General features: G+C 52.8%; 1 protein-coding gene across 1 annotated transcript in view; it reads left to right on the forward strand.

Annotated features, from left to right (window-relative positions):
* Positions 1–13,392, forward strand: part of PLXND1 (plexin D1) — a 72,144-nt gene that overhangs the window by 36,329 nt on the left and 22,423 nt on the right. Inside the window, exons 14-23 of the mRNA XM_017827039.1 lie at positions 170–321; positions 428–527; positions 3,610–3,749; positions 4,123–4,290; positions 6,088–6,178; positions 6,342–6,617; positions 7,515–7,664; positions 10,620–10,734; positions 11,776–11,883; positions 12,554–12,666. Of these exons, the coding sequence (XP_017682528.1) occupies positions 170–321; positions 428–527; positions 3,610–3,749; positions 4,123–4,290; positions 6,088–6,178; positions 6,342–6,617; positions 7,515–7,664; positions 10,620–10,734; positions 11,776–11,883; positions 12,554–12,666 (1,413 nt within the window). The remainder of the gene's footprint in view (positions 1–169; positions 322–427; positions 528–3,609; positions 3,750–4,122; positions 4,291–6,087; positions 6,179–6,341; positions 6,618–7,514; positions 7,665–10,619; positions 10,735–11,775; positions 11,884–12,553; positions 12,667–13,392) is intronic.

Consider the following 13,392-nt stretch of genomic DNA (forward strand, 5'->3'; position numbering starts at 1 on the left):
ATGAAGGCCAGAAGCTCATGGTGGTTCTCCCCAAACCTAGTCTAGGGGAAGGTGTGCCTGCCCATGGCAGGGAGGATGGGGCTAGATGATCTTTGAGGTCTCTTCCAACCCAAACCATTGTAGGATTCTGTGATCCTCTGACTTCATGCCCTGTCCCTTGGTGCTGCAGATCGAGCCGCTGCGTGGGCCGCTGGAGGGGGGCACGCTGCTGACCATCCGTGGGAGGAACCTGGGCCGCCGCTTCAGCGACGTCCTCGCCGCCGTGTGGGTGGGCAGCGTGCACTGCACCCCTCTGCCCGACAGATACATCGTCTCTGAGATGTGAGCTGGGGAGGAGGGCCCTGTCCCCTGCATGTCCCCTGCCTGTGCCTGCCCATCCCCATCCCTGCTGCCAGGCACTGCTGCCAACCACCTCATCCATCCACAGGATCGTGTGCCAGACCGGAGAGGCTCAGGAGACGTTTTCAGATGTGGTAACAGTTAATGTGAGCCGGGAAGGGAGGTCCAGGGAGCGATACTCCTATGTGGTGAGTAGCCATCTCCTGAGTGTTTCTTTGGTGATTCCTGCACCCTTTAGAGTGAGCCTGCAGCTCCACCCACCTTCCCTAGCTGGCTGGGAAACGGGATCTACAACTGAACATATCGGGGTCCTCAAGGAGCCACTGCGGTGTCTCCTCACCTGTGGTTACCTGAGCGGGATCTGGCAGGATCTCAGCAGGGTGTCGGTGGCACAGCCGTGCTCCCAGGCTCAGCTTCTGCAGGGGTGTGTCTTGTCCCCGCTCGATTAACGTTTCTCCTGCTATAAAAGGAGCTCAGTTTTCTTCTGCCTCTTTTGCTAAAGTGCTGTTACAACCTGTGAGATTTTTTGAGATTTGTGAAGTCCCTTTGTGAGGTGTAAGTTACATTCCATGAATTCACATTATTTAGAACTGATATTTTTGCTGCAGAGATTGTGTTAGTTTTTGCATGAAGTAATGTGTAGGGATTAGACTGGAGCTAACCCTCTGTCATTGTTCAAAGAAAAGCCCTTTATAGCTTTGTGCTGTGCCGTCTCACAAAGACAGCTTTCATCTCTACAAACCTGAGAGAAATCCATGCATTTCTTCTCTTCCCTACACAACCCTTGTCCCTGGCTGGACATTACTCCTGTGCAGCCCCAGCGGGTGGGTGCCAAGGCATGCAGAGTGCTGTGAGCCTTTGTGCCTCTGCTCCAGCTTCAGCTGGGGCAGGACAGCCCATGGTGCAAGCTGTTGGCCTGGGAGGAGACTCGACACCCCAGGAAACAACGTTTGATTCCTGGTGGTCATTGTGAAGAATTTAAGAGTGTGATTCCCACCCCTTAGCCAATGAGAGGTTGAGTGTTTAGTTCAGGGAGGGTTACGGGTTACACAGCATGCAGCTGGCACAGGCACGGCACTTCCCAGCACCTGGCAGAGCCAGGCCTGGCAGTGCACAGGGAGAGACTGGCAAGGAGATGGCCAGGTCAGTCTCAGCAGGAGATCCAGCAGTCTGGAGTGGATTGAGGTGTCACGGGGGTACAACCCAGTGACAGCCCCGGGATCTGGGGGTTTCTCAGGACGTGTGTGCTCAGCCGGCACATCCCCGCTGCCGAATACTGTCTGCCTGACAGAGGGGAGAGGGGCACGTGGCGTGGGAAAGGGCCAGGCAGCTCCTTCGCCAGCTCTTGGCATGTGAGGAAAAGCCTTTCAGGAAACACCTGTGGAATCACCAGCACAGAACAAAGCCAGTCCCTGACCTCATCCTGGGTCCGTGGCAGCCCTGTGCTGGCAGCTCCTGGGCAAGCTTGGGAAGCAGGCAGTGCCCCCCGGAGTGGGAGGGGAACCATTCCTGGTCAGGTGGCACAGCAGAAAGCTGCCTGTCTGTCTGTCTGTCTCTCAGTCTGTGTGTCTCAGCAGAGCTTGGAGCAGAGATGAGGAAGTGCCCTGCCTTGTGCACATGTGTCGTGGGGAGGGACACTGCATGATGCATTCCTGGGGTGTGTCACACCAAAAGTTGCTTTACAACTTTTCAAAAAGGTTGCTTCTGCACCATTTGCAGACCAAGCAACACTCAAGTTTTCTTGGTTCTCCTCTCATATCAATGGCATGCAGCTGGAGTAGCCTACACCATGCAAGGCTGGTCTTGGTGAGATCTGAGCTTGGTTACAGATACAATTTGCCTGGAAAAGTTTAAAAGACTTTCAGAGCTGCCCTTCCAAAGAAAGTCCCTTGTGACATAACAAATATTGTTTCTGTGGTACGTGTTTCATAGTCCCCATTAGGATTCAGCTGTAATTGTGCTGAGGAGTGGGGAGAGGCCCCTTCAGAACATTATAGCAGGCTGTGGGTGAGCTGGATTTGCCAAAGCTGCGATGGAGGCAATTGGCGCTGGCAGTGCACCGAGAGCAGCAGCCACTGGCTCTGGCTGAGGGGAAGAGCTGGAGGGCTTTGGGGAACAGGAACAATCCTCTCTCCTGTTGTAGCTGCACTTGTCAATGCGTGGGTTAAGGGCCAAGGGCAGGAGACAGCTCCCTACAGACACCCAGAGAAATACAAAATGGATCCTATGGAAGTGGGTGACGGTCAGAAACAACAATGAAAATGACTACAGAGGAATGAAGCCATCTGAATGTAGGACAAGGGCAAGGGTAGCTGTTAATACCTGGGTTTGTGTAGTGAGGACTGCCAGGCAAGGCATTAGCAGCAGGTTCAGCCTGCACTCCGCAGGCCCATACGAGTGCTCTGAGAGATGGCCTAGGGGTGAGCAGGACCAGCCCCCACGGGCCTCCTGCCTCAGGGCATGTGCTGTCTGAGAGGGAGTTACCACTGCCCTATGGAAGGGTCTTGAGATCATTATTTGTTCTGCCCTGGCTGTCCTGCTCAAATGGAGCAGGGACGTTGCCAGCAGCCTCTCCTGGGGTGCCTGTGAGCAGACACAAGGGCTCAGTGCCACGTGAGTTATCAAAGCCTCCAGCTCATGAATCTCAGGAAGATTTCCAGGGGCTGCAAACACAGATAACATACACGCTAATTTCTGCTGCAAATGGTGAGAGGCAAAGTAACTTCCCCTTTAGTTCCTGTCATCGCCTCAAGAGATGCAGATTTTAAGCTTCCTTAAGCAGGGGTTTGGTACTCAATTATATAGACCCAGGTGTCTTTTTTCACCAATCTCAAAGCCATCATCCGGTGGGGCTTTAACATTTTCCTTGCATTTAGGAGGACATGGATCTGGAAGGGCAGAGGTGATGGGAGAGGGAATGAATGAGAAATTTCCTTTCGTAATGGACCTTGAGCTGTTGCTGGCTCTGGACCCCCCTGCTGGAAAACTGAAGGGGCTGATGGGTCCTGGGCTTCTGTTTGGCCTCATGTCTCATTTATAGCCAGAATTTAGAGTCCACAGAGAGTCACAGAGATTTTGTATTGTCTCACTCCTTAGTGCTTGTACCTCTCCTCTAGTTCTGAAACCCTGCCAGTGAAAGCTTTGCTGTGCTGCTGTTTGAGCCTCACAGTGCTGGATACTTACATGTTCTGAATCAATTCCCATGTGTGGTGTGGAGTATCCAGCTGGGGATTTACTAGGCTAGAAAACAGATTTCCCCTTTGTTTTTAGCTTCCCCTGGTGCAGTCCATAGCTCCCTCGAATGGCCCGAAGGCTGGAGGAACCAGAGTGACCATCAGAGGCAGCAGGCTGGATGTCGGCTCGGAGCTCCGTGTCCTCATCAACTCCTCCAAGCAGTGCACTGACCTCAGGTGAGAGCAGGGCTGGGGGCTGGGGCTGGGGCTGGGCTAGTGACAAGAGACAAAGCATTAGGAAGGATGGTATTGGCCTCCAGGTGGTCAAGCAGGGCAGGTGTTTTGGTGGGGGGCACCACTCCATGCTGGCAGAGCATTCCCCTGCCTGCCCTTTCCCTGTGGCTGTAGAGAAACTGGTCTGGCAGCTGGGATGATGTGTGCTGGGAACTGCTCATTAGCAGGCCAAGTGTAACAGGCAGTTGGCATGTAACTGCAAGCTTCTTCTCCCCTGTGGCTGCCACCTGCCTGGCTGCCGAGGGGTTGCCCAAGCCCACAGTGCCGGGCTCCAGCCACTGCCTGTGCCACAGCTCACCTGCCTCTTCCCGCGCAGCCGCACCGACAGCACCATCACCTGCACCATGCCCGCCGCCGAGCTCACCACGGCTGTGCCAGTCTGCGTGCAGTTTGAGAACAAGTCTTGTGTCAGCCTCAACATCACTTTCAAGTATGAGAAGAACCCGGTTATATCAGACATCAACCCCAAAAAGAGCCAAATCAGGTGAGATCCTGCCCCAGCCAAGACAGCCTGTGAAAGAGAGGGTCAGTTCCAGGCTGGTGGGAGAGGGTCCTGCTGGGAGAAAGGCTTTCCAACCCTGGAACTGGACACATTACCTTGCAGATGGGTACAGAGGGCACTGAGCTTGCTCTCAGGGTGCTCCAGGGCACCCCAGCACGGGAGTAGAGGAGGTCTCACACACCAGGACTGTCCATAGCTTGTTTTGATGCATTTAGGAGTGGAAAAATGTCAGCCTTAGTACCTGTACCGTGCATACCCGGTGGGTTTCAGGTGGGAGCTTAATGAGACCCTGAGGATTTTTCTTGGCAGTAAAACTGTAGGAGGATAAGATGAGATTTGTACTTTTGGATTTCAGCCTTCTCCGAGGTCACAGTATTTAATTTTTAAAATGTGTTGCTTTTAATTTCACGTCTCTCTGTGGAGCACTCAGGCTTCTGTTCCTTTGGATATCATAGTGAAATCCCACCCTCCTCAGCTGTGAAGCCTGGAAAATCCAGGGCTGACCAGGAAATCTGGGACGCCAGCAGCTGTGCCGGCAGGACCTTGGTGGAAGCAGCACACCCAGGGGCGAGCACGAGCAGGCTCTGGTGCTCTGATCCTTGGAACAAAGCCGCCTCTCGGCATTCCCAAGCACAGCGCCAAGGCCGCAGGCTGTGGGAATGTTAGTGGAAAGGCAGAGTCATGACTCATCGAGGCTCAGCCCCTTGCAGGCTCCCAACTGCTGAGTGTCGAGAGTGCTGTCTAAAAAGAGACGGGGAAGAATGTCCCTGCTTGTAGTCACAAGGGAAACCACTGGCATATTTCTCCATCACCTTAGTCTGCTTCCTTAGCACTTACAGCAGTTCCCAAATTTCAGAGTGCAGGGACTGTGACTTCTGCAGTCTGTGTGGTGGCTTATGCAGTCTGACTGCTCGCCATGCTGCTGGGCTGTTGACCATGAGGGTGTCAATAACTTGTGTAAAAATTTAGCTGGAACCAATTTCTGTTACCATATTGATAAAATAATAATTCGTATAAACAAAATTTAAACCAAACCAGAAATTGTAAGCTAGTCTGCAGATGTGACAGGCTCCTAGTTAGAAACTTGGATCATAACCACCTGTGATACCCGCAGGCTTCAGAGAACCTTGAGGCCTTACGGCCAAAGTCACTGTGCCTGGAGTGCTCTTCACATAATAGGATTTGTGAGTCCTGACTGTTCCCTGGCAAATACTCTAACCAGGTCAAATATGATATGGGGGAAGGGTTCTCCAGCCCTTGCTCTGCCTTGTGCACATCAGTGCTGCTCGTTCATGTTGTTAGTTGACTGCACAGTGAGAGGCCCATGGGTCACATTTTCCCCCCAGCAGGTACAAAACACAACAACTTTCACATTCTGATCTAAATCAGAAGTTCGTAGGAGATGCAGGATCCCTGTCAGCCTCTAAGGGACTTTCCCCTCTTCAAGCCTCACAGTTCTCTGCAGGTCTCTGAGTGGCAGGGACGGGGCAGAGTCATGGGTAGGGGCAGGGGATGTCTCCTGCTGCTGGAAGAGGCCCTCCCGCTTTCCACCACAGCATCTGCTCCTCCTTCCTTCCTTCCCTGATACCATGGTAGCAGTGTGGATCCTTACTGTAAGCAGGAAAAAGACTTTGGCTGTTGGGTCACATTTTCTGCTCAAGCAGCTGGGAAACATCTCTGGGAAAAGAGATGAGGACAGGAGGGAGACAGCACACCATCACACCCTGCTGCTGCACTGTCCTCTGCAGTCACCCTCTCTTTCTTCCCTTCTCCTCAAAGTGGGGGCAGGATCATCACCCTGGAAGGAAGAGGCTTTGAGCTGGTCCAGAACGTGTCCATGGCTGTCCGTGGCATCGGCAGAGAACACACGGTGGGTGTCCTGGCTGGGTGTGACCTGGTGACAGAGTGGGGCTGTGTGTCCACTGCCAGAGGATGGCTGGGCTGTGCAGCTGAGGCCTCAGCCCAAGCCTCAGGATGGGCTGAGAGTGCTCGCGGTGCTGGGTTCTGATGTTCTTGTGCTCTCCTGCTTGCAGTGCTGTAGGGTTCACACTGACACCACGATCACCTGCCCCTCTCCAGCTGCCTCCAACATCACTGTGGGGAGCAAGCCTGCCCCCGTCGACTTCTACCTCAATGGGCGTCTCTACACAGATGACCGCCCAGCTCTGGATGAGGAGATGTACCCTGAGGAGGCCCTGCACTTCAGCAAGTTCAGCCTGGAGTACTATGCTGACCCCCAGTTCTCCACAGCCAAGAAGGAGAAGTGGATCAAGCACCATCCCGGCGAGCCCTTAACTCTGGTCATACATGTAAGAGAGTGGCTGTTACAGCTCTGCTTCTCTCGGGGTGCTGCCTGCTCCCCCATGGGCAGCTCCACAGTCCTGAGTACCAGTGCAGTGACCGTCCACAGGGAGAGGAGAGAGAAGTGGGTAGCTGGGGACTGGAGAGGCAGGAGCACGTGCTTCAGGCTCAGCATGCTGCTCCTGTGTGTCTCTGTCCCAGGAGATGCAGCCTGGCCTGAGGATGCCCTCTGAGACAGAGCTGCCTGGGAGAATGTCATAGCATGAGACTAAATGAAATACTGGATGTGTGAAAAAGAATGACCATGCACTGGCCTGAAACAAGGCAGGTGCTGCAGACGAGCCTGACAATAGGTGTTTATTCCTGCAGAAACAGATCATGCATTCTTCTGTTTTGATTACTGAATTCAGCTCAGCTCACAAGGAAGTCAGGGTGCAGCAGTTGAGTGGCCTGGACGATGAGCAATAGTAATTCAAAGGCCATTGTTCACTGCAGGATATCCTCCCTGCTTGCAACGTGCTCCAGAAATGTGCTCCCCCTTTCTCAGGCTCCACAGGCGCATCCCCTGGCTGTCCCCTCTGTTGTACATCCTTCCCCCTCCCAGGTGGGTGCTTACATCTTTATCTTCAGTGCACAGCAGGCCAGATCAAAAGCAGATTTTTCCAGGTTCCATGAGGGGCTTGCTCATCCCATTGGCCTATGCTGAGTGAGGAATGGGAAACAGGAAAATGGGGAATGGCCTGGTTCTGGCTTTCCTGTGGAGTGCTGGAAAAATGTCCTTGGTGAGAGAGAGTCTTCCCAGGTCTGCAAAACAGCGGGGAATATGGAAAATAAAGCAGGAAGATCAGTTGCAATTCCAGCTGCTGCTCTGCAGCCTGACATCCTGATTCTATTTCTGTCTTTAGAAAGAGCCTGACAGCCTGGGCCTGGAGAGCAATGAGTACCAGGTGAAAATCGGCCTGATCTCATGTGAGATCCAGATTGTTTCAGACAAAGTCATCCACTGCTCCGTCAATGAGTCGCTGAGCACCTCAGAGAGGCAGTTGCCTGTGACGGTGAGTTCCAGAGCCCCCGCACTGTGGGCGTGTAGGGCAGAGGGGTCCTGCTGCAAACCCTGTGCGTGAGGGACCTGCCCAGCTCACCCACTGGTGACCCCACACAAGGCTGCACAGATGGAAGGGTGCACAAAGCACACCGTGCTGGCAGCTGTCCCGGGGCAGCTGGTCAGTGGGATGGAGGCTGCCCAAGTTGTGGTGAGGGGCTGCCACGCTCCAAGTCATGGGACACGGACAGCTGCCTGCTGAGGTGCTGCACTGTGCCAGGGGGAGGTTACTCAGTTCTGCTGGGGCTTGGTGAGGTCTCAGGCATGTGAGGTTTTGTCACTTGCAGTGATTTTCTGTCCCCCATGAGATACGTTTGGGGAATTCCTTACAGCTTTCAGCTAGCTGCTCTGCTCCCACCAGCAGAAGGGCCACGAATGGCTGTGACAGTCTGACCCTCACCAAGCTGGGTCCCTGCATGTGACCAGGAGTGTGAGAGGAGTACCAGGGCCGGACAGACTCATGTTGCTTCCAGGGGCTGCTGCTTTGTCACTGCAAAGACTTCGGTGTTCAGGGCTTTTGTTCCTCTTTGTGTCTGCAAAATTCACCATGCTTTGGTGCTGCCCTGTTTTCCAGAGGGCTTGACTGAAGTGCTGTGCTCGCCCTCAGTTTCCCTCATGTCATACACAGTCTGTTGTCATCCAGGGATGTGACTACGGCTCTTTGTATGTGAAAGAAAATGCCTCCACCTCTGTGGTCTGAGACGCTGCTGCCCCCTCCCCGTCCTTGTGTTGGCAGGGTTAGGGTCGGGGATGGGTGGGAGCCCGTAGTGTGGGCAGGGAGGAAAAGGAAGGCTGAAGGGACTTGAGGAGCTGTGGACTTGAGCAGCCCAGAAGAAAAGCATGAGGATGAACCACCAGTTTGCTGACAGGGTTGTCCAGTTTACTGGCAACAGTTTGAGGTATATGAAATTCTGTTGCAAACTGGAAATGTGGTAATGCAGAAGTAGCAAAATTTCCCAAGTAATTTTAATGGAAATTTTAAACAGGGTAATTTTTTTTTAAAAGAACTGAGAAACAGGGAAATCCCTTTGGGGAAGAAAAGGAATTTATGAGTTTACTAGTCTGGGTGTGACATAAATCATTCAGGACAGTGCCTTAGTGGGTCCCCAGGAAGCAGGAGAATGATACCCAGCCCTAAATATCACAAGACTGTTCAGAGTGCACCAGCAGTGAAAGTGCAGCTAAATAATCTGCTTGTATTCACACCTGTGCACCCTTGCTAAACCTTCAGACATGGTTCAGGCCATCCCTGCCATCTCTTCCATGGGTGACTGCTGCTTTATAACACACTCAATGGCTTTGGTGACACAGGGCAGGTGTGTGCAGGGGTCCCTGTCTGGGTCTTACCAAGTATTGAGTAGACCTGTCCAGATACGCAAGCTTGTCAAGGCCTTCAGACCCATCTTTGTTCATGACCAAACTGTTTAAACACTGAATTAAAGAGCAGGCATGGGATTTCTCCTCTGAAAAATGCAAAACTTTGAGCTGATGGGGGAAAAGAGACTGAAATCATGTTGAGGAGCAGCCTTATCGCAGCATTTCAGAGGGAAGATGTGGAGATCCCTGGGCCAGGCAGGTGGCTGTGAGACTGCTGAGCAAACCTGCCCAGGTGCTTGTGCAGTGCTGTGGCTCCTGTCCCTGTCCAGCACCGTGGTTCTCAGACAATGTGCCAGGGTGGAGACCAAAGCTCTCCGTGTCTGGAGCCTTCTGCTGGCAGTAGCTGTGCCTGTGCCAGTGCTCCCAGAGCCAGGGCTGGATTTTCCAGAGGATGGAGCTACGTGCAATGTGGTGTCTGGTGATGGAGGTGATGAGAAGGCCCCACTTTTGGCACGGCTTTGGCTCAGCGACTGAGAATTCCAGCTGCTGGAATTTCAGGTGGTACACCAAGGGTGCCCAGGGGGCACCTTTCCCAGAGGTTCTCTGTGACACAGATGTTATCATAAGATTATTCCAGCTCTTCTCTACCTTGTTTCAGGGTTTTTTGTTGAAGTTTCTCTCACTTCTCATTCCTCGAGAGAAGTGAAACTCACATTTCCAGAAGTGAAAGCCTTGTGTGGTCATGAGTTTTCCTTATCAGATGATGCTGTGAAATCCTTTCATCCCAAGGACCCAAAGAGCTGTTTTTAAATGGTGCCCAGGAACTCGCCAGCCTGTGATGTGTGCTGGCCTCTTCCCTTCTGGAGATCAGGAGACCCAAAGACTGAGCTCAAGTGGTTTGTGCTTGGTGTTGCAAGAAGTACAAGCTGGGAGCAGAGCCAGCACCTCCTGACACACTGTTCACTGTTTTGGCCACAAGATCATTACTCCTCTATGGTCTCATTATTATTTATTTTTATTCCCTTAGTTTATTTGTATTTCAAGGACTTTTTCATTTCTTAACCCTCCTTCTCCTGGGTAGCAGCAGTTCTGCTTTAAGAGGAGAAAGGCTAGTGCAGCTGGGATCCAAAGTCTGTTCAGAGCCATAATGGAAGTTGATGATTAGTGGAAGTGGTTTTCTAGTAGAGCAGCACAGGCAGTCCTGTACAGTGCCATGGGCTCTCTAGGAAAAGGCTGTCTCATTCTGGGGTGGGTATGGTGAGGCTGTGTTGTTGGCCTGCAGCTCTGCCACTGAAGCCCCACAGTGGCCCTGGGATGGGCACTGCTACAGCATCGTAGCCTGCCAGGAGCAGCCTCAGCAGCCCCAGGAGTTCAGGAAGTGAATTGGGCTCCCTTGAACACACAGAGTACCCAGGTCTGGCAGTGAAAGGCACAGCCTGGCCCCCCGTGGAGCCCAGGGGGCTGCGCCAGTGTGGGCAGTGCGTCCTTGGGCGAAGGTCTGCTGAGCCCTGCCTGTGTCCCTCCCTGCTCCCAGCCCCTTGGCAACGTGCTGCTCAGCTCCTGCTTTTCCTCCCTCCTTCTCCCTCTCCAGATCCAAGTTGGAAAGTTCAACTACACAATTGCGATGCTGCACCTTGGGGGAGGAGAGACCGCAATCATTGTCTCCATCGTCATCTGCAGCATCCTGCTGGTCCTTTCTGTTGTAGGTAAGGGAAAGAATGATGCATTCCGAGGCTGTGCCGGGGTTTTTGTCATTGCGTGTGGAGTGGTGAAGGTGACTCCAAGTGCTGCAATTATGCAGTACCTGAAGTTGGTCTGGGTGCAGCAGGTAGCTGCTGTTTGTATGGCACGCAGCCAGTACCAGCACCAAGGCTCCACAGCTCCCTGCAGCACGGAGCTTTTGCTGGCTGAATCTGCAGCTCAACTCTGTTACTTGAGCCTGTGATATTTATAAACTTACCCTTTTCTCCAAAACCTTAGTAGCTACTATAATACAAAATAAAGAAGAATGTGAGAAACTGGTCTTGGGCTCCTACTGACTCACAGGGCTCACTCACAGGCATGACTGTCCCAGATCATCCCAGAGGTGCTCCTAGCCCGAGGTCCTGTCATCAGGAACAGGCAGTGACAGGTGCCTGGCAGAGTAGGAAGAGCAGAGCCTGCATTCTTAGCTGCAGGTGTGGAGAAGGCACACCAGTGTGCGACCCTGGGTGGAAGCTGTGCAGCACACTTCTGTTCTTGGGCTGGGGTACCTGCTCATTGCTTGCCCAGCAAAACCGTGCAGCAAGAAACGTGCCAGTTCACAGCAAATGAGTGGTTTCTAATGGGGATTTAATTTATTTTTAATAAAGGCTGTAATGCACACTATTTATTAAATGCACCACCCATCATTAGAAACATATTTCTGGAGGCATGGGAAGACTGTCGGACATGAACACTGTAATACAGGTGGTAAACATCCTGTATTCTGTATCCATTAATCAGCTGGAACACATTAGTATACAGTTAGCTGAATACAGACAGCCCAGACCTAAATTGAAGATGACAGTTACAGCATGATCATTATATTCCAGCTGGTTTTACTTATTTACAGATAAATCGACAACCGCCTGAGTAGATACCAGACTGGTGGTAGGTGTGAAACCAACTTTGGGTTTAGCTTTCTGCACCGTGTCAGAGGGAACCTCTCTGATCCGAGCTGCAGCTACTCCTGAGTCCAAAAGGCTTGTTCCCTTTCTCTTTTCCAGCACTCTTTGTGTTCTGCACAAAGAGCCGCAGAGCTGAGCGCTACTGGCAGAAAACCCTGCTCCAGATGGAGGAGATGGAGTCGCAGATCCGGGAGGAAATCCGCAAAGGTAAGTCACCGTCTGGGCACCGAGGAGGACCCAGGGCTAGAAGGGGGATGCTGGGATAGCATTCACCTTCTGTGCTGTAGAAGTTTATAGGATTATTTATAGGAAAATTTCTGTAATTATCTATGAGCTTCAACAGGGCTTGGGAATGAGGCTCAGTAGCTGAAAGTGTGGCTTTGCTGCTGTCCTGCTGCCTGCCTTGGGCAAGCCACTGATCTGCAGTGCAGCCAGCTTCCCTGTCCTGGAGTTAATGGCCCCTAGCTGTGTCAGAGGTTTGCTTGAAGGCCATGCTAATCTTTAGTGTGGGTGCAACAGACACTGCAGCACACTCCTACTAGAGCAATGAGAGAAGTGATCCAGGCGTCAGCACCTGCCGTCCCACAGTCCATGACCCCACTGCGTCGGCTGAGGTCCCATCCTGTGGGAACTGCCTGCCCAGCCCCATGGTACTGGGCTCCTGGGGCAGGAATGTTCTGTCAGCGCTCAGGACAAGGTTTACAGTGCTGATAGTTAAACCCCGGTGGGAATCTGCTGCTCAGAGAAAACCCAACTTCAGCCCCCGCAAGGGAACAGCTCAAGGAGGCGGAGATGAGACGTGCTGTGTTTCTGGTGCCAGCCTGTCTTGCCTGGTGGAGGATTGGGCTCTCACCATCTGCGGGTCTCTTTGTGCAAGGTTTCGCGGAGCTGCAGACAGACATGACAGACCTGACCAAGGAGCTAAACCGCAGCCAAGGGATCCCCTTCCTGGAGTACAAGCACTTTGTCACCAGGACGTTCTTCCCCAAAGTAAGGAGACAGCGAGTGTCACGGGCACCTCATAGCACTGAGGTCCTTCCCAACCAGATCAGGGCTCTGCTGAAGGGCTTTTACAGTGTCACAAAATCATTCCACTGTTATATATTTACTTGTCATGTATTTCAGCCTCAATTACCGTCAAAAGTGGAGCCACAGCTCCTGGGGCATCAAGTAAGGTTGGGGTTGCTTGCACATGACATAGCCTGGCGGTGGCAGTGTCCTGGGAGCCATTGGACACCCTCTTCTGGAAGAGCTCTCACATGAGCAGAGTTCTGGGGACTTCTCCTTCTCCCCAAGGGCTCCAGAGTCACCTCATTCCATTCAGTGGAGATTGAAGGGTGGCTGAAGGGTGAATCTGCCATTGACATTCAGGGAGAGGGGATTTCTATTCCAGGCAGGGAATTCCTGAGCATTCCCAGCAGCTCAGCCGGTCCTCAGGAACTCTTTGGACATCTCTGTCTCTCCCTTTCCTCCCTCCCTGTCCAAGTTGGGTGCCTGGTGCTCCCAGTAAGATGTCCCTTGGGTACCCAGTCCCAGTCTGTCTGCCCAGAGTCCTTCTGCAGGGCGGCACCAGACACGCTGGTGCCGTCACTCCCATCAGTGGCTGCCCTGCCGCGTCGCTGTGCGCCCTTCCCCACAGCTGTATGTCACCCCTGAGGCAGTTGTGTGTCGGTGCTGAGGAGTGAGATGATGCTTTATGACTGCAGAGTGTTTCAT

The sequence above is a fragment of the Lepidothrix coronata genome, unplaced genomic scaffold, assembly GCF_001604755.1.
Source record: "Lepidothrix coronata isolate B3197 unplaced genomic scaffold, Lepidothrix_coronata-1.0 Scaffold134, whole genome shotgun sequence".
NCBI classification, from domain to species: domain Eukaryota; kingdom Metazoa; phylum Chordata; class Aves; order Passeriformes; family Pipridae; genus Lepidothrix; species Lepidothrix coronata.